General features: G+C 47.6%; 1 protein-coding gene across 2 annotated transcripts in view; it reads left to right on the top strand.

Annotated features, from left to right (window-relative positions):
• Positions 1-6615: 6615 nt before the first annotated feature.
• Positions 6616-13048, top strand: part of LOC143767298 (oocyte zinc finger protein XlCOF8.4-like) — a 44894-nt gene continuing 38461 nt past the window's right edge. Inside the window, exons 1-3 of one of the 2 annotated variants that reach the window (XM_077255524.1) lie at positions 6616-6679; positions 12525-12673; positions 12803-12982. In XM_077255524.1, the coding sequence (XP_077111639.1) occupies positions 12596-12673; positions 12803-12982 (258 nt within the window). In that variant the 5' untranslated portion in view covers positions 6616-6679; positions 12525-12595. Of the gene's footprint in view, positions 6680-11053; positions 11147-12524; positions 12674-12802; positions 12983-13048 lie in introns of those variants that run through there. The other variant, XM_077255525.1, reaches the window with a different exon arrangement.

Genomic DNA, 13048 nt, shown 5'->3' on the forward strand with positions numbered 1-13048 from the left:
AAGCATACTGAACTGAAAGTGAGTGATCCTGCGGTTGTGGGAGACCGCTAACCTGAGGAATCTCCTGTGATCCGGATGGATCGGAACATGATAATAGGCATCCCTCAGGTCTATTGTAGCCATTACCCAGTTTTGTCCGATAAGTGGGATTGCCGTTCTGATTGACTCCATCTTGAATCTCCGGTATTTGATGACCTGGTTCAGGGGTTTTAAATTTATGATCACTCTGCATTTCCCAGAGGGTTTTCTTTTGAGGAAAAGACGAGAGTAATGACCTCTGCCTAAGTCATGCTGAGATACATGAGAGATCACTTTTTTTCGCAAGAGATCCTGAATTTGAAGAAGGGATTCCTGGAGGTCTGGGGACTGTTCCGGGATAATTCTCAGGCATTGCGGGGCTCTCAAATTCCAATTTCAGTCCAAATTGCATGGTGTGGAGGATCCACTGGTCCGTGGATATGGACTGCCATTGGGCGAGTCGGCCCCCCACCGGAGAGTCACTGTTTATCAGGGGTCTGTTGCTGTTGAGGCACGAGGATATTCCTGCCTCTACCCCACTTTGGGTAGCTCCATCAACCCGTTTTACCTTTTCCCTGAAGTCCTTCTGGGAGGACTGGTCATGAGGGGGACAAAAAAAAAACGCTTCCTAGCAACTTTTTGTTCAGGAAGCAATTTTTTCCTATCAGATGCCTTTTCAAGCATATCATCCAAGACTGGCCCAAACACATGGTGTCCCTGAAAGGGGATGGCGCAGAGTTTGGTTTTAGAGGTGATGTCGCCTCTCCAAGATTTCAGCCAAAGGGCTCTCCTGGCTGAGTTAGAGAGGACTACGGACTGAGCAGCCAATTGAACGGATTCCCCTGAGGCATCGGCTAAGAACCCTGTTGCCTTTTGAAGAAGGGGTAGGGAGTCCAGGATTTCCTCTCTGGAAATACCCTGGGAGAGATGATCCTCTAATTTGCGAAGCCAGAGGACTAGGGCCCTGGCAACGCATGTAGACGCAATATTTGCTTTGCAAATTTGTAGAGGATTCCTAGGACTTTTTTAGGTGGCTTTCTATTTTCCGATCCATTGGATCTTTTAATTGAGAGGAATCCTCAAATGGGAGAGACGTCTTTTTATTAACTTTAGAGACCTGGGCGTCCACCCTGGGAACCTCCCAAATAGAATTGTCACCTTCTGGGGGAAAGCTGTTCTTAAAATCTGAAGGTACACTAAGGCCCTTCTCTGGGGAAGCCCACTCCTGAAAAATAAGATTCTGAACATTTTCATGAATAGGAAACCCTTTTTTGCTTTTGGGTTTCAGACCCCCAAATATTTCGTCCTGAACAGAATGTTTTTCCTCCACTTCCTCAACCCCCATGGTGCTTCTTACTATGGAAACAAGCTCATCCATATCCTCAGAAGAAAAATAATATTTTTTTCCCGTCAGGTTTAGGGGTGGATGTGGAGCCCTCATTTTCCCAATTATTGTCTGGCTCAGAGGTATGAACATCACCAGAGTCAGAATCGGTTTCAACCGGTGCCATTTTCCTCTTTTTAGGGGGGGGAGGATGCGACACCTGGGGCTGGGAAAAGGCTGCCATGAAAGTTTGTACCTCCTGTTTAATCAGAGTTTTAATGCTGTCCAGGAGGGATGGCTGTTCAGCACGTAATATGTCATCCGTACAGGGTTGACACAGAGTCTTCTTGTACGCAGAAGATAGCTGGGAGCCACAAACCCCACACTTGCGGCTGGGTTTGTTCTTTGGGGCAGAGACTTTTTCTCCCTAAAAGAGAAAGAGGTATACTAAATGACCCATACTAACACATCTGAACAGTGAAGGGACCAGCCCAGCAACTCACGGTAGGAGGGTGAATGCTGGGATCTGCAGATGTAGCAGAGGGTTTGTCGCCGTCCATGGTCAAACTGTCAGTCACACAGAGACAGAGACACAGCGTCTTACCTGGAGGCACCTGACCAGTATATGAAGGTATCGAGGTCCAGCGTTAATCGTGTGCTCTTCCTCCCCTAGGTCCGTAGGGAGGCCCATGACGACCCTATAGTGCAGGCGATTCAGACCCACATGGAACACAGGAGATGGCGTGCGTTCCAGCGTGGAGCCCCAGTCCGCGAACTGGAAGTGCACCACTGATGTCACATCCAGCGCGCGAGAACCCAGAACTCCACTACACGCCAGGAGGACGCCGGGGAGCTCCGAGAGGACTCCGGCAACACATCAGTGCCCCGCTTTACCTCCGGAGGAGGGGCGGGAAAAAGGGGGTCCCGAGTCCATGGCAGATGGAGACAGGAGCAGCCGCATGGAGGAGGAGGAGAGGTAGCACCGCCCAACCTCGGCTGCCCAGCTGGTAAGAATTTCCAGGTGCATTGTTCGCCGGCCACAGCAGCACCTGAAGGAACCTCGTCATGCCCCACTGGGGGATAGGAAAACCACTGGAGATGGCAGGAAGGGGAGGGTTATTTAACCTCTTTGTGTTTCCTGTCCCCCACTAGGGCGGGGAGACAACCTTCAAGGTGACTGTCGTGGAAGGTGACTAGAGAAAGGCAGCATTACCATGGCCAAAAGATTAGAGATGGTGATGTTCAACCTTTTACCTTTCAGGCCTCTATAACACACTAGATGCTCCAAACCTTCACAAGGGAAAATGCGAATATTACCGCCTGCTCCCTGAAGCAGACTGAGAGTCTATAAACACCCAGGTCCAGGTATGTCAATTAGAGCCAGAGGGAGGTTGCCACTGAGTCCAAAAGTCCGAAGGATTGAAATACATCTGCAATACCAAAATCAGAGACCTTCTGCAGCCAGAACGACTGACGCATTTGACACACTCGTGACAGTACCCCCCTTCTACGATAGGCCTTTGGACAATCAGGACCATGTTTCCCAGAATAAGAGGCATGGAATGAATGAATGAACCAGCCTGAGGGCATTCATCTCTGATGCTGAAACCCACATCCTTTCCTCTGGGCCATAACCCTTCCAGTGCACCAAGTATTGTAGGGAAAGATGATGGAGGCGAGAATCTACAATCCTTGAAATCTGAAACTCTAGATTACTATCAACCATTATTAGGGGTGGCAGTAGGGGAGGACTCAAGAGGTTCCAAATATTACTTGAACACAGATCTGTGAAAGACATTGTGGATCTTAAGGGCCTGGTGTAGCTCAAGACGGAACGCTGCTGGGTTAATGGCGGCAGTCATTTCATAGGGACCAATAAATCTAGGACCCAGCTTCCAGGAAAGAACCCTCAACTTGATATTCCTGGTAGACAACCATAAAAAGTCATTCACATTCAGGTCTGGACCTGGCAAGCATTTTCTGTCAGCCATACGTTTGTGTCTGTCTCCCATGATCTTTAAAATACTTATAACCCCCTGCCACACCAAAAGAGAGCGAATAAGCAAAACGTTCCTCCTCAGGAATGCCCGAAGCCCCTCCCCTGCTAAAAGTACCAAACTGTGGATGGTAACTGTATGCACCAAATAATGGTGACCTGCCAGTAGACTCCTGACGATGATTATTAATAGCAAATTCTGCCAGCGGTAAGTAGGATGCCCAATCCTCCTGATTATCGGAGACAAAACACCTGATGTATGTCTCCAAATTCTGATTAACATGCTCGGTCTGTCACTTTCGACTGGGGATGGAAGGCAGAGAAAAAGGACAGCTGCACCCCCAGTTGAAAAAAAAATGCCCTTCAGAACTTGGAAACAAATTGGGTCCACCGATCTGACACCACATCAGAGGGAACCCCGTGAAGCTTCATGATCTCATTTATAAACATCTGAGCAAGAGTCTTGGAATTCGGAAGTGTTGGTAATGCAAAGAAGTGAACCATCTTACTGAACCTATCAACAACCACCAAAACCATAGTCCTGCCTGCAGATACCAGTAGGTCAGCAATAAAATCCATGGACAAGTGTGACATGGCCTGCTAGAAATAGGTAGCGGAAGAAGAGTATGAGATGGACGGGTATGCGATACTTTAGAACGCACGCAGATACTACAAGCAGATATGTGTTCATCTACATCCCGATGCAACCCCGGCTACCAAAAACGATGAGAAATGAGGTCCGCAGTTGCCTTACCACCTGGATGAGCAGCAAGCACAGAGTTGTGATATTCCTTAATTACTTTGTGGCGTAGATTAGATGGTACAAATAACCTTCCTGGAGGGCATTATGAAGTCGTCCCCCTGGACCTCCAACACCTCACTCTCCAGCTCAGGGTACAATGCCGAAATGACTACCCCCTTCTGCAAAATCAGGGTAGGGTTCTCATGGTCACCGCCTCCAGGGAAGCTGCGGGACAAAGTATCAGTATTGATGTTTTTGACCCCTGGACGGAAAGTGACAACAAAATTGAACCTAGTAAAAACAGAGACCATCTAGTGTGCCTAGGGTTGAGATCTTTAGCCGATTGAAGATATGAGAGGTTCTTATAGAATACATTTGTGTAATGGACACAGCACCAAAGTCAGATTGTGAGCCTGGGGAAGTGCGGAGGAAGCCAGAGGACTCCTGCTGTAACGTACGGTCCCGGCCGTTAGAGCCGCAGGTAAACAGGACCTGCAACACATGATCACCGAGGGAGTGGCTGGAGGCGTGGCAAAGCCTCGTACTCCCAAGAACGGAAATGGGAGCCGGCGGAGCCAAGAAGAGTCGAGCAAGCCGAGGTCAGACCAGAGGGTAACACTGTAACCAAAGGAGAAGACAGACAGCGTGGTACAATACAAGCTGGGGTCAGAAGACAGAGAGGGTAATGCGGAAACCAAGGGCACAAACGAGAGAATAGTCAGGGAGCTTTAGCCAAGATCAAAAACAGAGATAAGACAGAAGGTACGGAGTGCACCTCGTAAATACACTCAGCTACGCTCCGTACACATCGTACACCCACGGATCCGCTCCGTACACACACTGCTATGCTCTGTACACACACAGCTCCACTCCGTACACATACAGCTCTGCACTGTACACCTCGTACACACGCGGCTCCATTCCGTACACCTCGTACACGTTGCTCCGCTGTGCACTCCTTGTACACACACGGCTCTGCTGCATGCACATCATACACATGTGGCTCCGCTCCACACACCTCAAACATACACTTGGCTCCACTCACCTGTTACACATGCGGCTCCACTCCGTACACCTTGTACACAAGCGGCTTCGCTCCGTACACATCATAGATACACTCAACTTTGATCAGTACACACACTGGTATGCTTCGTACACACGCGGCTCTGCTCCGTACACCTCATACACACGCGGCTCCGCTTCGCATACCTCGTACACAAGCGGCTCCGCTGCATGCACGTCATTCACACGCGGCTCCATGCACCTCATACACATGCAGTTCCACTTCACACACACGCGGCTCTGCACTCCTTGTACACATGTGGCTCTGCTCTGCACACCTCATACACACGCGGCTCTGCTCCACACTCCTTGTACACATGTGGCGCCACTCACCTCGTACACATGCGGCTCCGCTCTGCACACCTCGTACACATGTGGCTCCGCTCCGCGTACCTCGTACACGCGCCTCCGCTCACCTCGTACACACGCAGCTACGCTGCACGCACATTGTACACATGTGGCTCTGTGCACCTCATACACACGCAGCTCCGCTCCACACACCACGTACACACGCAGCTCCGCTCCGCACACCTCGTACACGTGCAGCTCTGCTGAATGCACATCGTATAAATGCAGCTCCGCTCACCTCGTACACACACGGCTCGGCTCCACTCCGCCCACCTCATACACGCGCGGCTCTGCTCCGTACACCTCGTACACCCACGGCTCCGCTCCATACACCTCGTATACCCACGGCTCTGCTCCGTACACCTTGTACACACACGGCTCCGATCTGTACACCCCGTACACGCGGCTCCGCTCCTTACACCTCATACACACACGGCTCTGCTCCGTACACCTCGTACACACACGGCTCCACTCTGTACACCTCGTACACACGCGGCTCCGCTCCGTACACCACGTACACACACGGCTCTGCTCCGTACACCTTGTACACACGGCTCTGCTACACCCACCCTGTAAGCCCCTCCTTAGGCCTCTTTCACACTTCCGTCTTTCTCCACACATCGAAATACGTCGGTTTGTGAAAAAACAGGATCCTGCAAATTTGTATGCAGGATCCCGTTTTTCCCCATTGACTTGTATTAGCGACGTATGGGCACACGTTATGTCCGTCGCGCACTGGATCCTGTGCATTTTGGCCAACCGTCGTCTGCTAAAAACGTTCAAGGGAACGTTTTTCTCTACGTTGGATCCTGTGTTTTCCTACTGAGCATGCCCGGCAGGAAATCTCTCTCTCCTCCCTGGGATTTTACACTTTATCTTTCCGGACAGCGGACCCGTTGAAACACTGCATCCGCTGCACATGTTATCCACTATTTCCCAAACGTCCGTCGGTACGTCGCGCCGAAGCTTTATGACGGCCGACTACTGACGGAAATGTGAAAGAAGCCTGACCCCACACATAAACTTCCCCTCATCCAGCACCATGACAACCAGCACAGCAGAGTCCTGCATACACTGAGGCCCCTGATCATGTGACCCCTGACTCCTCCCCTCCTGTGACCTCATCACAGGTCCTGTGCACACAGGTTTCCCTCAGGAGAAGCTGCTGATGGACCTGAGGAGACGACAGGTGAGTTATTAGAGGAGAATTCTCAGTCGCTGCTTGGTTCCTGGAGATTTCCTGCAGTCTCTGATTAATGAGGCTGTAGATTGGATCCATGTGATTCGCATTATTGATCCTGAGGGGAATCCCAGTATCAGCAGAGCACAGACCTGAGTGACTACATAACAGGAGAATCCTAGTCATGGCCCCTCAGCACCACTCCCCATTAGCCAATAATACACCGGTCACTCGGAGAAGCTCCCACTCAGCTCGTTGTTGTACATTCCCATTGCTTCGGCACCAGCCATTTCTGTAGGTTTCCCTGAATAGACATTCATTAGATGCGGTAAATCCGCATAGTTCTAAAAGACAAGTGCGTATCACAAATGCTTCTATTCCTGATCATGGACATGTACCCTTATTGGGATTAGACGGGCAATGAAGGTGCTCCTCCTCCGTCTCATAAACAGCTTATATAATGGCTGTGTGTTATTGCTTATTATCGCCAAACATTTTTTCTGAATTCTTTCCTCCTCAAAAGTATCAAGATAGCGGCCAACAGCCGAGTTTGCCTTCCTGATAAGCTTATTTATCTTTATTAGCATCAGACACCAGCTCACTAAATCCCCTACATTGTGAAAAAGGTGGCACTTGCCACTACTGACTGGTAGAACATTTCTAATATTTTGCTGCACACATTAAATGACTTTATGTCATGACTCTGTTGTCAGGTGACCTGGGACCAGTCGCTCCTTCCCTGTCACTAACACTAGGGACCGCACTAGCTCGCCTTATTCCCTGGGATACTTCTGCAGGTGAAGATGCCAGGGCCACGTATCTTGCCTTATCTCCTGAATCCACCCTTCACTCAGGGAAGTGGGGTGCAACCGTGCACCACCCACAGTACACCAACCAGATGAAGAAGGCAACATGAGCAAAGTCAACTGAAAATACCAGGCATACAAATATTCACTCACATATAACAGAGGGATGGAGAGTGGAGGATGGAGAAAAACCAATATAAGAAAAGGAAAGGAAATTATCACTTTCAAACCCATGCAACAATCACAGATAAATCCACCAAACTCTTCATATAACCGCCAAACAACTATCCTCCAAGCCATGAGCATAAGCTATCTCTGACCATGTGTGTCAGTCAGGACCCAGATTATATAGTGGATAGGAGTGGCTAACCAAGCTCAGCTGAGAGCTCAGACTCCCAGAGCTCCGAACATGGCCAATTAACCCCTGTTCTGCCAAAAGTAATTAACAGCATTTAAAAAGAAGGTGAAGTGCTTCTTTTCAGTGCAGGAGTAGAAGTAATCAGATGCTGCAGTCTTCTGGCTGCTCTTTGTCATGGTAACCCCGTGACTAGTGATGAGTAAATTTATTCGGAAAACGATCGCCAAACATAAATACGGCACAAATATGGCACATTCGGATTCATGAAACACAAGCAAAATTTTATAAAATCGCTAACATTCTGTAAAAAAGTGCGGGAAAATATTTTCAGCAGTTTAGCAACGATAATGGTGGTGTATCATGAGCGTTTGGCATGTGTTTGATGAGGGGAGGTGGTTTGCAGAGCTCAGAGGCGCTGAGTTCTTGTAAACAGTCATTTTGTTTTCTTCCTAACTTCATGTGTGCACATTGCAGCTAGCCATTCAGGGCGCAGGAAACACCCACAATGTCCTGACACAACAGCTTGTGTCATTGACTGCTGAATTCACATGTCCCTCTCCATATAAATAGCGGACATCTTGTTTTAGCGCCATGTTGACACTGTAACAGCAAAGACAGGCTGCTCCTGATGCTGGCACTGTTAGCAGCAAGATTTTAGCTAGTTAGCTAGGCGGTTGTATGTCAGATAGTGTAGCTAGATAGTGTCCAGTGTGGCTGTAAAATTTACCTTCTAGCACTTTTTTTGGCCATTACTGACATCCACAGAGAAAGACAGCAGGGCACATATCTTACAAGTGTGTTGTGCACTGCTTCTATTGTGCTCCATGCACGAGTGTAGCATTCTAATTAATATTTTTCACTAGCTAAATGTGAAACAGCCTGCTGTATCCCACCTTGTCATTTAGTGCTGTGGTGATACCAAACTGTCTGCAGACCTAAGTCACATTAAACAAAATTATAATTTTTCAGTTGCAAAACGTTAGACAGCCCGCCATATCACACTTTGTAATTTTGTTGGATTGAAATTAAGCTGTAGAGGCTTGATCCAGAACCCACCCAAAAATTCTTGTGTTCCTAACGTCATACAGTAGGGGACCTGACTTCAAAATAGTTTGTAGCATCTAGTGTGTTATAGAGGCCTTATCCAGAGGCCACCAAAAAATTCTTGTATTCCTAACGTTATTCAGTAGCCGTGCCAACTATTGAGACGCAGGTCTTCTACCGCAGAACCTTGGGTTCTTTAACCACTCCAATCACACTGACTGAGTGCCCGCCGTCAGCTGCAATGGAAGCGGACATGCCTGCTGTTTTTGACTGATGTCAGAGAACGAGCAAACCACAACTTTCTCTATCCTCTGTAACATCTCCGCCTGCAACTCTCTCACGGTCCTGCAGTTTGTCCGGTTCACCGTACTCCGCCCTCTCTCAGCACTGCAGTCAGCCCATGGTTCTGCAGTTGTGGTCACATAAAAGATTGTTTCCTTCTACACATGACAAAGCTAAGAGGTTGAACGTCACCATCTCCAATCTGTTGGCCACGGAAATGCTGCCTTTCAGCCTGATACAGATGGTTCCCGAAAGCTGATGGCTGTCACAGTCCTCCAGTACCAATTGCCCAGTAGCCATTACTTTTCTAAGAATGATGTTTCTGCGCTACACCAGCATGTCACAGACAACATCACCCATTCCTTGACTAAATCTATGTCTGCCAGGGTGCATTTCACCACAGACACTAGGATGAGTAAACATGGCCAAGGGCGTTACATCTCGCTGACTGGCCACTGTGTGACTCTCGTGGCTCTGGGGGCAGGCACTGCTCCACAAGTCTTGGAATCCCCAAGGCTTGCAGGACAAACCTCTACATTTAACACTTCCTCCACTGCTTCTGCCTCCTCCTCTAGGGCCTCCACCTGTGCCCTTATGTAATAATTATAGGGGATACCTCAGAAGACTCTTTGCATGGAACAAGACAACTACAGGACACAGTTTTATAAGTGGTAAAGTCTATATTATCACATGGTGATTCAAACAGGTGCAGAGAGAAACTCAAGTCCACAACACTTGGTGCAAATATCAAATGCAGCTCAGCACTCTATAGGAAACTTCAGAGGAAAATGCAATCACGCAGAAAGTCTATGAAGCACAATTATTCTTGAGGATACTTGACACGAATAAGTCCTTGCTTAGTCCAAAACACAGATAGATATGCTATAAGGCAGTTCAAATAATATCTTAGCTCAACCAGGGAGGTCTGGGTAATAGTCTCAGGTTCTTGCAGAGCAGAAACAGCTTACATGTCCAGCAAATGCAGATGGAAGTAAACACGAGCAGCAGATGAAGGAGGATTACTGGAACTGGTGTATGCAGCAAGAACTCAGAGCAGAATAGCAGGATAACCCCACAGGTTCACAGGAGCAGGTATATAGCCAGGGAGTCACCAGAGGTCAGGAGCTGGATGCAAGGCAGAATACTCTAGCACAGACTGAAGGCTGGGGTGGAGTTTTATAGCAGGAAGACACAGTGCACATGAGACCAAAGACGCCATCTTGGAAAAGGGCAGTAATGCACAAAAAGGTAATAAAAAATGTTCTGACACCTTAACCTCTGCCTTGAGACACGCGTATGGGCATAATACTACTCAGATAACACGGGGTGAGGGTAAAACAGTGTGGAAACACTTTATTGAACAACAAAACAGGCAAATAACACAGAACAGTTCCAGAAAAATACTCAAGATGGTGCACATTTACAGAGTCTCACCCTTCTGCTAAATCACTGGGGTAAAAACCAGCTGCGACTTCTAGGGCCAACTACCCTAGCCTGTGGCACGCACAGAGATTAGGTAACGACAAGCTTAGGAAGCTGACAGTCCATAGAAGTACAAGGCCAGGTGTCGGGGGATCCTACCTTCTCTGAACATCTCCATGGAGCCAGGTGCCTGGTTTATCCCAATCCTGGCTTCCCCAAATGTATCCATGAGACTCTGATTACCGGTGGGTCCAAATCCTGACGTCCCCAATCGCTTCTATGGGCTCAGTGATGGTCAATAAAGCAGATCTGTATTACAGACGTGGCCATGGTCCCCTATGCTGGCTTCCTGTACAATTTCAAATCTATGTCTCTCGTGATGGAGCCATGATGTTCTGGCTGCTGTCTTGTAGAGTGTTCCTGGCTGTGATTTTGTAAGGAGTCTCTGGTTCTCTGAATCTCTTGTTACAGAAGCATATCGCCATTATATAGATCACAAATATTGTCCTTCAATTCATCATCCAGAGGTCAAGAGGAAGATGTCATGAGAATAACTTGCATTTTGTGAGTATTTAATCAATTTGCATAGTTTTTACTCCTCTGTTTTGCAAGTCATCAAGTCATAGGGTCCCACATATTGGTCAATCAACATATATCAAACATCCATTGTTCAATGACCCTGCATCCCTGTCTTGCAAAGATAGCAGACAATAAGCTGTAGGAGCTGATATAAGAGACAAATAACAGCCTTTCAGACATATCAAAAATCAACATTTAAGACTCATATGACAACAGTATATAGTTCTTAACCAACTGAAAATAGACATCTGGACAATTAAGATTAAATGCTGTCGTCACAGCACCATTCTAAAAAATCCGACCCAACCCTTCTATATTCCACCTAACCCCAGCCCCCTTGAATACATACGACTACTATGGAGTCATCCAAGAATTTGATTTCTACTGAAAATCTTCTGCAGCGATAAAATAAAGGGCGACCGCACCATTCCGTGAGGGGCACCTACACTGCTCAACAATCTGCCAGACACAATCGCTCCCATCTGTACAAATTGTGGTCTGTCTGACAGGTAGTCAGTAGTGGTGAGCGAGTATACTCGTTGCTCGGGTTTCACAGAGCATGATCGAGTGGTCTCCGAGTATTTTGTAGTGCTCGGACATTTAGTTTTCATTGCCTCAGCTGCATGATTTACGGCTACTGGCCAGGCTGAATACATGTGAGGAATGCCTGTTTGTTAGGGAATCCCCTGATGTATTCAGCCTGTCTGGCAGCCACAAATCATGCAGCTGCAGCTCTGAGCCCTACAAAATACTCGGAGACCACCCGAGAGTGCTCGGGAAAACCTGAGTAACAAGTATACTTGCTCATCACCAGTAGTCAGTTATCCAATGGATCTTATGTAACAGAGACATAACAGCATTGCCCCCCCTTTAATCTATGCTGGTAAATAAACTATAGGTGGTCAGCAAAAACCCTTACCCTCGGGCTCAAGTAAGCAAGCGCTAATCTTTCCATGTATTTCATAGCATTCAATGTTAAGGCAAGACGATAGTCATTTAGGGAAGCTTGGAAAGTAGTCTTGGGAGCCGGCACCAGGCAGGATGTCTTCCATAACACTGGTACCCTCAGTGATTATTGACTCCAGTTATACAGGTACTGGTTTGCATACACTTTAAAGACACGTGGACTGAGACCGTCTTGCTTTGCCTATCTCTAGTTTCCTAAAATGTCTCCTCACATAATTTTGGGAGACTCTGAAATCAGTTCATTTGGACAGAGTACTCTCCCCTCTGTACTAGTCTGTAAATGATATTTCATTGTGCTGTATTGTATATACGTATGTAAGGCGTCTACATATATACAGCACCAGAGAGTAAGTAGTGCTCTAATATAATACTGTTACATCATCTTCTCCCCATTCAGGTCTCTACAATATCGGATCCTCTCAGTAAAGATTTCCTATATAAGATCATTTTCCTGATTGCCCATAAAGGATGGCTAGGGACAGGGACAAGATGGCGGAGAGGATATTACACCTCACCCTAGAGATCCTCTTCCGGCTTACTGGAGAGGTGAGAGATTCTGATGACATCACATTACATCATTCTTATCTAGGGGAATAACAGATGAACAGAACTGGAGAGGTGAAGACTCTGGAAATGTCTGTAGTGAGATTTATTAATGTGTCTCTCCATAACCAGGATTACACAGTAGTGAAGAAGACCTCTAGTGAGCGCTGTCAGGCCCCTGTGTCTGAGGGATGGGGAAGACCCCTGAGCCCAATCAAGGAGGCTCCACCTCATCCTCTGATACATGAGGTCATCAATGACCAGAAGATCCTAGAACTCACCTACAAGATGATTGAGCTGCTGACTGAAGAGGTGGGAATACTGGGACATTATACAGTAATGCTATGAAGGGATTGGGGGGATGACGGTATCATTGTA

Source organism: Ranitomeya variabilis, chromosome 4, assembly GCF_051348905.1.
Source record: "Ranitomeya variabilis isolate aRanVar5 chromosome 4, aRanVar5.hap1, whole genome shotgun sequence".
Classification (NCBI taxonomy): domain Eukaryota; kingdom Metazoa; phylum Chordata; class Amphibia; order Anura; family Dendrobatidae; genus Ranitomeya; species Ranitomeya variabilis.